We start from the raw sequence: 13,699 nt of genomic DNA on the forward strand, positions 1-13,699 counted from the left end.
AGCAGGGCTACTACTCCCACCACAGGCCCAGACGGTGCAGCCTGGGAAGCAAGACTGGCTCTACCTGGTTTCAAAGGCCAAGGCTTTGCCCTGCAGAGCTGCATGGGAGGGCTCTCACAGAAAGCTGAGTGGGTGAAGCCAAGTGGGCAACACTCTGCCAAGCTGAAGGGGTGAGGCCACCTCAGGAAGCCATGGGATGATACCACCACCCCAATGGTTCTAGAAGGGAGAACATCGTATCAGAGAGCATTATCCTCAAGCCTTAAGGTCTAATAGCATTTGCTTGCTACATTTTAGACTTACTAGGGACTCATCACCCCCTTCTTCATTCTAATTTCTACCTTTTGGAATAAGAACATCTATTCTATGCCTGTCCCTCCATTTGGAAACACATAACTTTTCTGATTTCAGAAGTTCACAACTGAAAAGGAATTTTGCCTCAGGATGAATTATGCCTAGAGTCTTACCCATATCTGATTTAGCCGATACTTAGGTAAGACTCTGGACTTTAGAGTTGATACTGGAATGCATTAAGACTTTTGAGGTTGCTGTGATAGAATGAACATATTTGGACATGAGAAGGACATAAATTTGGGGGGTAGCAGTGAAATGTTATGGACTGAATGTATATCTCCTCTGGAGTGCTGTAGTCCATGTCCATGGGGTCGCAGAGTCAGACACAACTGAGCCACCGAACCACACCCCCCATTCCAGTGTTTAAGTCCTAATCCCCAATATGATGATATTTGAAGGTGGAGCCTTTGTGAAGTAATTAGGTTTAGTTGAAATCATGAGGTCATTAGTGCCCTTATTAGAAGAGGAAGAGACACAGAGCTCTCTGTCTCTTCATGAGAGCAAGCACCAATGAAAAGTCCTGTGCACACAGTTGTGTACAGGCCAGAAAGCGGGCTCTCACCAGACAGTGAATCTTCAGCCACCTTGACCTTGGAATTCCCAGGTTCTCAAATATATTAGATTAAAATAATTTTTCTCATTTTATTACAATTGTTTTAGAACTGAGGCCATTTTTTTACAATGAGCCTTAGTACATGAAAAGAAAGCTGCAGAGTGCTGTGTCACCATCACTTGGCTTTTGCCACCACATCTAAGAGAACAAAGTGAGACAGCACAGTACATAGGACATTCTGTTTGGAAGTTAGTCTGTGATTTGATATTAAACAAATGAGTCTCAAGGTTTCGATTTTGATTCATTTCACTTTCAAAAGTAGATCACTGAAAGGAATGCTTCTTTGCAATGATTGTTTCACTTGCATAAGAATGGAAAGTAGTTTTTGAAGAAAGTTCTGAAGAACCCACCCAGGTATTACATCACTGTAAGCTAGGGCTATATTGTACAGATCTTAAAATGGAGCTTCATGATATGTTTTGGTCAGTTTCCTCTGATAGCCCTGTCTAGCCAAAGTGATTAGGAGATTAAACAGTTTAAAGTATCCACAGCAGAAAAGTATACCAGTGTTATAGTAACAGATATTTAGCTAACTCTGGTTTTGATCTTGGTCAGTCAATTCACCCTGATGAATTGAGGGTAAGGAAATGACAATGTATGCATTCATCTACTCATTTAAAAAGATCCCTGATTTCCTTTTAGGTATCTGGCTTTATCTAGAATCCTTTTGATCACTTTTCTTAGCTCTTTTTCACCTGCCTTGATTGAGCCCTTTATTTTTCTTTCATGAAAAGAAAACAAAGAAAAAAGTACCATAGTGAAAAAGTGCAATTTTTCTATTTAAATTCAGTATCTGGAAAATCTTTTCTCATTGTATTTTAGCTTTTCTCTCACTACTTAGGACTTCAGTGTATTTCTTAGCCTAGTCTGTAGTTTAGACAAAGGCCCAAGTTTGGGGACTCCTGCCATATTTGGATTGGTCAAGATTTATTAGAGATTGATAAGGGTGCTGAGAGTATTATTTTTGTGTTACTTTATCACCCATTCCTTCCATCAGCCAGGAATTTTTATTGTCAGACTGACCTAAGCTAATATGATCAGGCATACTCTTAGGGTTTGGTGAGTGTATGGTGTCAACTGTAATGAAGGGAAGTTTTAGATCAAATTTCATTAAGCATACAAATATTTATAAAGTAAGCAAGGAGTCAAAAACTAGGTCATACTCCTTGTGTTATATGTTGGATGACATTTCAGCTGTTGTTTTGGTACTCTTTGTGTGAAAAAAATGAATTGCATATGTGCATGAACATATTTTAGGGGCAGAATTCTATTACTCTTAGAGTTGTCAGTTAGCACTGTAATACTCAAACCACTAAGTGGGCACACAAGACAAATCTTAGAATCTTTACCCTAGTGTATAGCCTGCAAAGTTTGCTGAATTATTGTAAGTGTTCATGAAGAGTAGTAGAGTACTTCTGCGGTCTTTCGGCCAATCTACAGATCTGGAGCATCATTAATTTTTTTTTTTTCAATGAAAAACCCATTTTCAGCATTTGTTGTTGCTTTTCAGTTGCTAAGTCATGTCTGACTCATTGTGACCTCATGAACTGTAGCATGCCAGGCTTCTGTCTCCATCACTATCTCCATGAATTTCCTCAGATTCATGTCCATTGAATCAGTGATGTCATCCAGCCAGCTCATCCTCTGTCACCCCTTTCTTCTCTTGCCCTCAGTTTTTCGCAGCATCAGGGTCTATTCCAGTGAGTCAGCTCTTTGCATCTAGTGGCCAGAGTATTGGAGCTTCAGTTTCAGCATCAGTCCTTCCAATGAATATTCAGGGTTTATTTCCTTTAGGATTGACTGGTTTGATCTCCTTACAGTCCAAGGGACCCTCAAGAGTCTTCTCCAGCACCACAGTTTGAAAGCATCAATTCTTTGGCTCTCAGCCTTCTTTATGGTCTAACTATCACATCCATATATGTGACTACTGGAAAAACTATAGCTTTGACTATATGGACCTTTGTCAGCAAAGTGATGTCCCTGCTTTTTAAAACACTGTCCAGGTTTCTTTAAAAAAAAATTTTTTTTTTTTAATTGAAGGATAATTGCTTTAAAGAATTTTGTTGTTTTTTATCAAAGATCAACATCAATCAGCCATAGATATACATATGTCCCCTCCCTCTCATTTCCATCTTTATCTCATCAATATAAAGCCCCTGTTTGAGTTCCCTGCATCATACAACAAATTCCCATTGGCTGTCTGTTTTGCATATGGTAATGTAAGTTTCCATGTTACTCTCTCCATACATTTCACCAGTATCTAGGTTTGACATAGCTATTCTTCCAAAGAGCAAGTGTCTTTTAATTTTGTGGCTGCAGTCACCATCTGCATTGATTCTGGAGCCCAAGAAAATGAAATCTGACACTGTTCCCACATTTTCCTGATCTATTTGCATGATGTAATAGGACTAGATGCCATGATCTTAGTGTTTTGAATGTTGAGTTTTTAGCCAGCTTTTCCACTCTCCTCTTTTCACTTTCATCAAAAGGCTTTTAGTTCCTCTTCACTTTCTGCCATTAAAGTAGTATCATCTGCATATCTGAGGTTATTGATATTTTTCCTGGCAATCTTGATTCCAGCTTGTGATTCATCTAGCCCAGCATTTCAAATAATGTACTCTGGATATAAGTTGAATAAGCAGGATGACAATATACAGCCTTGATATACTCCTTTCCCAATTTTGAACCTGTTCATTGTTCCATGTCTGGTTCTACCTGTTACTTTTTGTCCTACATACAGGTTTCTAAGGAGGCAGATAACATGTATTAAATATTAATTAGGCTAGCTATCAGTTATCTCTTGTGTTGATAATCAGAGGCCCGTATAGCCAAAATGCTTTCTGATTAAATCTTGGCTAAACAAAAACTTATTAGGCTTCCCTGGTGCCTCAGTCAGTAAAGAAATCTGACTGCAGTGAGGGATACCCAGGTTCAATCCTTGGGTCAGGCAGAACTTTGGAGAAGAGAGTGGCAACCCATTCCACTGTTCTTGCCTGGAATTTCCATGGACTGAGGAGCCTAAAGTGCTACAGTCCATGGGGTTGCAAAGCGTCAGACATGACTGAGCGACTAACACTGAGGGACGATGTAATAGAGTATACATTGCCTGGATAGTTCAGTCGTTGGAGCATCAGACTTTTAATCTGAGGGTCCAGGGTTCATGTCCCTGTTCGGGTGCTAAGGCTTCATATTTTTTTTTTTTTTTAGGAGACTTCCCTGTAGCTCAAACAGTAAAGAATCTGCCTGTAAGGCAGAAGACCAGAGTTTGATCCCTGGGTTGGAAAGTTCCTCTGGAGAAGGGAATGGCAATCCACTCCAGTATTCTTGCCTGGAGAATTCCATGGACAGGGCTACAGACTGTGGGGTTGCAAAGAGTTGGACACGACTGAGCAACGAACACGCACATAGTAAAAAGAGTAAAAATCATTATATTCTCTCCACTCTATCACCTCCCACTCTCAGATACCCACCATTTACCTTCCACACTTATCTGTATGCAAACTTAATCTGTATACACATTCATATAAACATACTTAAAAATATTTCCTATTGTGCAAACTTATTTTAAGTTTCTTTTGCCTATAGGAAAAAAAAATCTGTTTGGCATTCAGAGTATTTAATAATGTATCCTTCCCACAACAACTCCCCAAATTCGTATTCTGATATTTTGCCCTATACTTTGAGTGTTTCAGTCTCTCTTGAATTTTTCATGGTTCCCTGCACATGCCATGGTGCTGCTGCTGCTGCTGCTAAGTCGCTTCAGTCGTGTCCGACTCTGTGCGACCTCATAGATGGCAGCCCACCAGGCTCCCCCGTCCCTGAGATTCTCCAGGCAAGAACACTGGAGTGGGTTGCCATTTCCTTCTCCAATGCGTGAAAGTGAAAAGTGAAAGTGAAGTCACTCAGTCGTGTCCGACCCTCAGCGACCCCATGGACTGCATGCAGCCTTCCAGGCTCCTCTGTTCATGGGATTTTCCAGGCAAGAGTACTGGAGTGGGGTGCCATTGCCTTCTCCGTGCATATGCCATACCCTTTCCAAACTCGGCTTCTTTGACTATTTTGTTATCTACCTAGAATGCATTTACTTTTCTATTTTATCTGGCTAGATCTTTGAAATCCATTTCGGATGTTATGTTCTATATGCATCCGTTTCCTAGTTTTCTATTATGGAATCATTCCTTCATCTGTATTTCCACAGTTTTTTGTTTATAACTTGATTGTGACAATAATCTTAATTATAATAGCTAGCAAGTATTAGCTCTATTATGTGTAAGTTTAGCTTTTTAACATTTATTTAATCATCTTTTAGCATTTTGTAGCTTATCTGCTTATGTGTCTTTTCCCAAATAGACTATAACTTACTTGTTCATCTTTAGGTTCAAGTATATAGCACTATACCTGGGCACATGATAGGTACTCAGTACATCTGTATATAAAAGAATGAATGTAAAAATGTTGCTTTTAGTACTTGATACTATAGGTGAAGCATAGGTCATAATTGTTCTCTGTGAGTATAGAACAGAGAAGGATAGAGTATGAATTGAATGAAGAAGCCAATAAGAAATGATGTCTTTTCTCTATAGAATGGCTTATAGAAAAATTCTATAGATATACTAAAGGACTGGAGAAAGCTGAAGAAAATGCAAATAGATATATCTTATTCTAGGATGCTTTAGTTTTTATTATTGGTGTCTTTAGCCTTTGTGTAAGTATTTTTGCAGTCATGACAGAATGAAATAATATTCATCAAGTGTAATATAAAGGGTATAGGCAAAATGAGGGCAAGAAGAGAAGAGAAGAAAGGACTGCTAAGAGGTGGAAATATAAGTTGTGTTTGTCTGTGGTTTTCAATTTTTTTGCTTAATTTGACCCCTAAAATAATTTTGAGAAATGATGTTCCACTTTGCATATTTTAAATCTAAAATACTTTAATTGCAAGTTTAAGTAGCTACAGAGACTATAGCTAAAAACATATATTGTGTAAATGCTTCAAATAAATTTTTTCAAAACTTTGGAGGTGCCTACTTCATTGTCATGAAAAAATGTCTACATAAAATCTAACTGGCTACATCATTCCTAGCTTCCAAATTACTTAGCTAAGTCAGACTTTGATGTCTTTATTTTTTAGATCAAATCAGCCTGTTAATACACTCCATGACAACCATCTCAATTCTGAATTCTAATTATGAGATAGATAGATTTACTTATAAACAGTCAGATAGACTGACAGACACAGGATCTTCCCAGGATGAAGCAAGCATCATCCTCTTCGGTTTTTCTTGCTTTTCACAAAAGGATTATCTTCTAGGATCAATGCATTCTTGAATTATCCACTTGCATTATGCTCTGGAGACTTTTATCCCCAGGGGAACAATGCATGGTGACAAGGTTTGGGAAGGGTGAGAAGTATGCTTTCTTTTTTTTTGTAAAGTAGAGACAGGCTGATTATGAAAAGTGAAAGAGGGACAGAATATTGGTGACTTGCAGATGCATTTTCAGCAAATCAACTTTAGGTAGGGGTACAAATGGAAATTAATGATTTGGAAATAGGCTCCGTTTAATAGGTAATGCATTTGTATCTGCATTACCAATGAGAGGTCTGTTTATGTTATGTTGAAGATTGCTGGTTTGGGTGGTGTCTATGTAATGTCATAGGCATTACACATATAATCACAAGATAAATTGATTGTGACACCCAGAATATATATTCAAGAGTGTACTAGATACTGGTATCTATCTTATATTTAGGAGTGTACCAGATGCTGCAATCCTGTGGTTTACTAATTACAGGAAAAGAGAGGGCGTGAATGTGTGAATGGTCAGAAGATAAAGTTATGCAAGAGAAGAAATCCCTTTTCTCAAATATAAAGTCATCGAGATCAAGATTTTGAAATTCAAAAGTAGGCAAAAGGAATCTTCAGGGATTTTAATGAAATAACCAACAGTATAATATTTGTTTCTTGAAAATACATTTTGATCTGATGAACAGGAATGAGATTGATTATTAACCCCTTCTTCAAGTGATATGGACTAACCATTTATATACAATAAAATAAAAAAAAACACTTTTCCAACTTAGATTTTCCTGTAGTTGGTGAAAGTTTATTCTTTTTCCCAAAAAAGCTTTTCCTTTTTAGTATAAATTGTAGGCAAACAAAAATGTTCAGTCTTTTTAATTTTATTTTTTATTTTCACTGTAGTTGTTTGAAAACTTTTGATTTTAGAGATTAGATTAAAAAGGTATTATAAAAGTACTTAAATGTCTGCATCAATATTGATTTAGCATTCTAAATGTAATATATATTAAAATATGGAGTGTTATGGATTCCATTTTTTATACTGAGTTTTAATGTAGTACAGCATGGAATAAGTATCTGACCAACATTAGGAAAGCTTTCTATTGAGCTGTTTTTTTAGTTCTTTGATATACAACTAGGAAAACTATATGATATCAATTTTATTCCCATTGTTGTTTTGCCCTATTTTTTTTTAAACAAGAACCTGTGTTAGAGTTGAAGGAATTCCAAATATTGCTTATAGCTCAGAAGTATAAAATACCGTCTGTGGCTATAATAAAAAAAAAAGTTCCAGCAGGTCCAAAAGATATTGGGAATAAAAAGCCACCCGTTTGCTTTTTGTAGAAGCAGTAGCATTCTGCAGACAGGCTATTCTAGCTTCAAAACAGTATGGTAGATGGTTTTATGGAACTTGCAATTACAGAAATCCACTTTAACCTTTCTTTCTTACTGGCAGGTGTCCCATTGGCTTGCAGCCAGAGGCTGTGAGTGTAGTACAGCCGGCGTGTCCCCCAGAGTGCTGAAAATGCCGACACTCCAGCTGGCTGCTTATAATTGCACTGATTGTGGTCTGACAACCAAAGCTCCATGAAAGAAATGTGATGAATATACAAAACATTTAAAAAATTTGATCAGATTACAAATTTCATTTCTCTTTTTTCTCCTCTATAGATATGATATCTGCACTTATAAAAATAAGCCCTGTGGAACACTGGGTAAGTTTTTTATAAAGGGAGGATAGTTCAGATTGTCTTTTTGGTCCAATAGTTTTACTTTTTAATCATTATTAATTTGGTAATTTTCGTTTCTGGCACATCTGAAATTATTCCTATAAAGTATTAAACCTGACCTTTGTGGATATGTCACTGATTAGGAAACAAGTAGAATGATGATTAAAAACAAATTAGAAGGTGTTTCAAAATCTTCACACAGTAATACTAAATCAAAAGTTACCACTCATTTTCATATAATCCATCTCTGTAATGTATTTTCCAAAAATACTGAGAGTTTGAGGGCAAATTAAAGCACCTTCAAATCTCAGGAAAGGAAAGGAAAAAGAAACTTGGGAGATACTTCATGCAGAGACATTAAGAACAGTGCTTCTTTTGGTCCAAATTTGTGGAAAGATTATGTCCTCATACATTAAGATATTATTGGAAATTTTATTACCTGTACAGAAAAAAAATCCAATTTTGTAAAATATTACAGCCAGACTTGGAGACAGAGCAGAATTATCTTCCTTGTTCTTCCTAAATATCACATTTTTAAGGCAGTTCTATACTAGTCTACAATTTAAAAAATTATGCATTGTTGCGGAGCGTAACTTCATAGTGGTTAAATGTTAACTGCAAATACAAATGAGGGAAAATGGTAGCTTTCAAGTCAACTAAATTGTTAAGCAACTAGAATTATTTTAAGTAAAAAAGGAGCCTTTTCTATGTTTTTTTTTTCCTAGTGTCATAGTGACTTTTTACAGACCTAGAAGTTAAGCAACTGAAGGTGAATTCTCTAGATTCTCTGACAAGTCTCACTTTTCTTATCTGTAAAGGAATAGTTATAAATCTGTTCCTATGCACTTCATGAGAATTTTGAGATCAAATTTAAAGTAGAGGTGGGAGAAAAGGTATTAACCCCATTTCCTGAGGAGGTCAGTTAAATACCCCTTTAGAAATTAAAATTTCTCTTGATGATTTTACCTGCCTTCCCAGGCTTCTCCTTCAGCATTTCCCTCAGGCCATTTCCCTCAGGATTTATGGTGAAAGAAGAAATCCCAGTTTGCCAATGACAAGTATTATGGTGGAGAAGTTTGCTAGTTAAAATCATAACAGAGAAAGAGCTTTTTTCTGAGAAAGCTCACATCAGAAAGGTTTTCTTCATAGTGTTTTATGTTAACAAGACCAACAATAATCCGAAGGAAGGGAACCTGAGCTAAAAACCAACCACTGGCTTTGACAGTTTTAGTGCATTACCTTTTACAGTTTATTTAGCTCTTTGTTCTTCAATTTCCTTATCTATGAAGTTAAGAGTAATATCTGCCCTTATGCTGCAAGGATATTGTTAAGTCACTTAAGGAAATATAAGGGTGTTTACTGTAGAAATGAACTGGTATTATTTAATGGAGAAATTATCTATACAGTTTAACTTATTCCCTCCATTATTGTGCAAATTCTATAAGCCTTTATTAAGTGCTTAATCAGTTTTAGGTACAGTATCCACTAAGTCCCAAAGAGGATACCAGCTACAGCTTGTATTCTGTAGCATGTATATTTTGAGGAAATAAATATGTATAGCTATATTCATATGTAGATCTGTACATAGTCTATTTTGCTTTTTAAAAGCAGTTTATTTATACTTGAGATACATTCTTCATTGGGACATAAATAGTAACACTGCCTAATGCTTTGGTATATTTTAATGTCTAGAATCAATATATTAATACTTGGGTACATGTCAATGTATTTTCAATCATAATATAAATTATATTTTTCAAATTATAAACTATTATGAATTATTTTTATACTATCTCTTATGCTGAAAACTGAATGAACTGCATTATATATACATGTGTTGAATTTAATATGTGGCGAATATGTTATCGGCACAGTTGATCAGGTTTTTTTCTTTTTGAGTGGTCTTTTTAGTAACTTTCATATTGGTTTTATGCCAATTCTTGAATATTGTCTTGCTTAGTACTGCTGGTGACTAATTGTGACATGGCTAAGTAGATTTAAGCATGCAAACTGGCCATCAAACTGAGGAAATCTAAATGACCTGATGGTAATCAAACCCTTATTAACACAATCACACATAAAAACTGACAGCTTCAACTTTACAAGAATAGAAAAATTGGTGGGGAGTTGTAAAAAATATATTAGCATCTAAATTCTTTATTTTAGTTAAGATATACCTTGTATTTTCAATAAATCGTAGTTATTTCCCAGAACTGTTCTTTCTTAGATCGTTCTTTTAGTAGAGCTAACAATTTTGTAGCAGATGCAGAAGTAAATCTGTGCTTGCAAATACACCTTGGGGAGTCATTTAGAATTCTCAATTAAAAATAGGGCTATATGGCACATACCAAACAAGAACAACAATAACAACAAAAAGATAACCTGTTGAATAATATATTTGGGAAATATAAATAATGTTAATTTAGCAATAAATATTAGCAGTTTTTTAAACCAGATTTCATAAAGCTCAAAAGAGAAACAATATTCAAATAGAGTGGCTTTATTTTTCCCATATTATGGATCATATTGAACCCAGTAGCTTAAAAAAGATAATGGACTGCAAAGTTTTTTGTTTTTTCCCTCCCTCTCTTTTTCTCTCTGTGGAGTTTAGAAGTAATAGTCATTAAGTTTTTTTGATTAACCAAAAAAAAACCAATAAAGTCATCTTGCCCAACGAATCTTTCTTTTTACTTCCTCTTCTTCAAGTCCCAAGACTTCTAGTTGAATTGAAGAGCAGAACAAAGATATCACTATTAACTCTGTGAGACAGAAATTACCTCCTTCCCCAATTCCTGTCTACTCCCCAACATAAAACAGTAAGAAAAGCAAACAGTCTTTTAGCAAATCCAATACTAACCTCAACTTTGTTCCAATATGGTAGTAAGTGTTGATATTTCATATTAATGGATACAGTAGAAACGCAATTTTAGAGTTTTCTTGTCAGTAAGAATATGAATTGGATAGCTTTTACTGTTCCAAATTAGTGCAACTGGGATATTGTTCCTAGCATAGAACATTGTTTATTGCATTCAGTAAATATTAATTGGATTAGATTGAAATCACTTTTCATGGGAAAATAATTATTAATACCTGGGTGATGATAGTAGACTCCTAATATATGAAATATTTTTTTTTACTCTTTCTTCACGTTATTCTAAGTAACTTCAGTACATATGTGTGTTAAGTATGACTTGGCATCTATTTCCTTATAACACATGAAATTTTATCTTTCACACAAATATTTTTTTTTCTCAGCACTGTTTTTAAGTTATGGACTAATCACAGAACATGGTATTCATTTGAAAATGAATATTAAAATTTTTACATAGTAAAATTCCCAAGAGAAGAATGCCTTCAGTAACATAACATTTCACCAGAATCAGTGAATTAACACCATAGTTTTTGCTTTATTACTAAAACTCTACTTCATTTAGGGGAGTGAGAGAGGGGAGAACTACACTGAGTGTGTGAATGACTTTCTGTCCATTAAAATACTTAAAGAAATTGTTGCATCACTTGCAGGACTAATTTCAGAAAATTAAAAAAAAAAAAGCAAAACCCTCGCATCTTTAACAGTTCTTTTTTCTGTTTTGAATCATTCATTTATGTTTTTATAAAAATATCATTTTAAAAAACCATTTGGGATTCCCTTTTTCTGGTAACTAAAAAGTTGCTTGTATATTTTTATGAACCCACTAAACTTAAACAGATCTCTTTAGAAAAATAATGTGGATATATTTTGCTTTCTACAGCCTGAAGAATGTTAAAATAGAAATGCTTTCTTGAATTCCCTCTTCTGGCTCAAGTTACTAGGTGGTCCCAAGTTACCAGAAGTAAAATTTATAAATCTAACCCCTAGTCTAGACATTTTCCAGCACTGACTGCAGTTCAAAAAATATTAATGTCTAGCCGGCAAAGTGAAACTCCCCCCAGTGATTTTGCAAATGACTAGAAAGTTAACCTTTTGCCAACTGCTCCTTCTGTGCATGGAGGTTATTAAAAAGAATCCAGGCATTTATAAGTATGGGCTTTTTAAGACTGAAACACCTTGGCTTGACCCTTTGTGTCTCCTTCTGTTTATTCAGGCTTGGCCTCTGTGGCTGGAATGTGTGAGCCTGAAAGGAGCTGCAGCATTAATGAAGACATTGGCCTGGGTTCAGCTTTTACCATTGCACATGAGATTGGTCACAAGTGAGTGAGTTTAAGAAAATCAAAATAAATTTTAGAGCTCCACTTTTTTGAGCAATTCATAAATAACTACTGTGTGAAATGCCCGTACTCAACCATATTTTATGCCTTTTTGTCTGATTTCAATAGAGAGTGTTATCATTTAAGGTTTGGGGATAAATCATCTTAAGAATTGGAGACTTGTTAAATAGTCTCGCTGATTCAGTGATTAGTGTCCTCAGAGTAGTGAATGCACTACACTTAAGTTTTTTTTATATACGTTTGAAACAATTTAGCTTTACCATGATCCACTCAACACCCAATTTCTCACAGTCAAATTGTTTAAATGATCTTTCATTTCCTTAAGTGACAATACATATATATTTAAAAATCATGATTGACATCATTACCATAAAGTGAACTTTGATTTTTCATTGTTCATACATCTATGAGTATGGCCTTTTCTAAGTTTGTGTAATTACTGCTGTGCAATTTGCATTTTCAGGTGTATTTGTGTGTCAGTAAAAAACAAAACCCTGATATTACAGGAGTAGTGAGATATCATTCTCACTACTTTTTAGGAGGATCTGGAGTTTTTAATATTTGTTTTCAATAAATCTGTGCCAAAAACTATCCTATGACTTTCCCCTCCCCCAACCCACCACCCAGTTGCAATAAAACCCTTACTTTATTTCAAGCAACAGGCAACAGTAAATGTAAAAGCTTGCTGATGTGGAGGGAGAGAAGTTTGAATGCTTTAAAAGGATAGTCAAACATTTTAAACTAAAAGAAGCAGGCTATTTGCAAGAACTTCTGATATTTGTTTGTATGCCTTAAATTTTTTACAGTCTGCTTTTTTTGGTAGAAAAATGGATGGGGGAAAAGAACAAACAAAATGAATGTTTATTGTATACTTGCCTCAGAGGTCATTCCTGAGATAAATCTGTAATTCATTTTTTTTTTCCCTAAGTGAAGAGTAAAATTGGGTCAGTCTCTTGCGTTACTTTGAAAGTTGCAATTTAAATTTTACCACATTGGTATTGATTTATGTGTGAATTCAAGTAACCAACAAGTTTCAAACCTGACTTAATTCAGACACAAGGAAACTCAGTATTACACTTTTAATGAAGTCCTAAAAATATTGGTATTCTAGTTTCCATTGCAATAAACAGCAGGGAAACAAAAGGGAAGAGCCCTCTTAACCAGGCAGTTTATCTTGAACTCACTTAAAAATCTGACTTATTAATGACTGTCATAATCTTATGCAATCAGATTGAATTTAATAGGGTCTTTTAGGTTCAATCAAATTGAAAGGTTAGGACAAGTAACATGCAGCAGATGAATAATGTGTCAGTGAGGGCACTATTACCTCATGCAACCACAAGTTAGTCAATCTCAACATATGCATTACGAGCCCCGTTCTTATATGCACTTAAATAGGCAAGGTGAGGGTTTATCTCTTTTGTATTTTTTATTAGATTCTAACTGAGCTACTCTAAGCTTATTAGATTTTTTGTTGACTTTATGGATAATTCCTT

The 13,699-nt window shown here is 35.2% G+C and overlaps 2 protein-coding genes across 2 annotated transcripts in view; one reads left to right on the forward strand and one right to left on the reverse strand.

The window, feature by feature from the left end:
* Window positions 1-13,699, reverse strand: part of PPWD1 (peptidylprolyl isomerase domain and WD repeat containing 1) — a 284,360-nt gene that overhangs the window by 170,369 nt on the left and 100,292 nt on the right. The window lies entirely within an intron of this gene.
* The window catches only part of ADAMTS6 (ADAM metallopeptidase with thrombospondin type 1 motif 6), a 274,203-nt gene that overhangs the window by 92,076 nt on the left and 168,428 nt on the right, over window positions 1-13,699 (forward strand). The window contains exons 7-8 of the mRNA XM_055554447.1: window positions 7,936-7,979; window positions 12,080-12,185. Of these exons, the coding sequence (XP_055410422.1) occupies window positions 7,936-7,979; window positions 12,080-12,185 (150 nt within the window). The remainder of the gene's footprint in view (window positions 1-7,935; window positions 7,980-12,079; window positions 12,186-13,699) is intronic.

The sequence above is a fragment of the Bubalus kerabau genome, chromosome 18, assembly GCF_029407905.1.
Source record: "Bubalus kerabau isolate K-KA32 ecotype Philippines breed swamp buffalo chromosome 18, PCC_UOA_SB_1v2, whole genome shotgun sequence".
Lineage (NCBI taxonomy): Eukaryota > Metazoa > Chordata > Mammalia > Artiodactyla > Bovidae > Bubalus > Bubalus kerabau.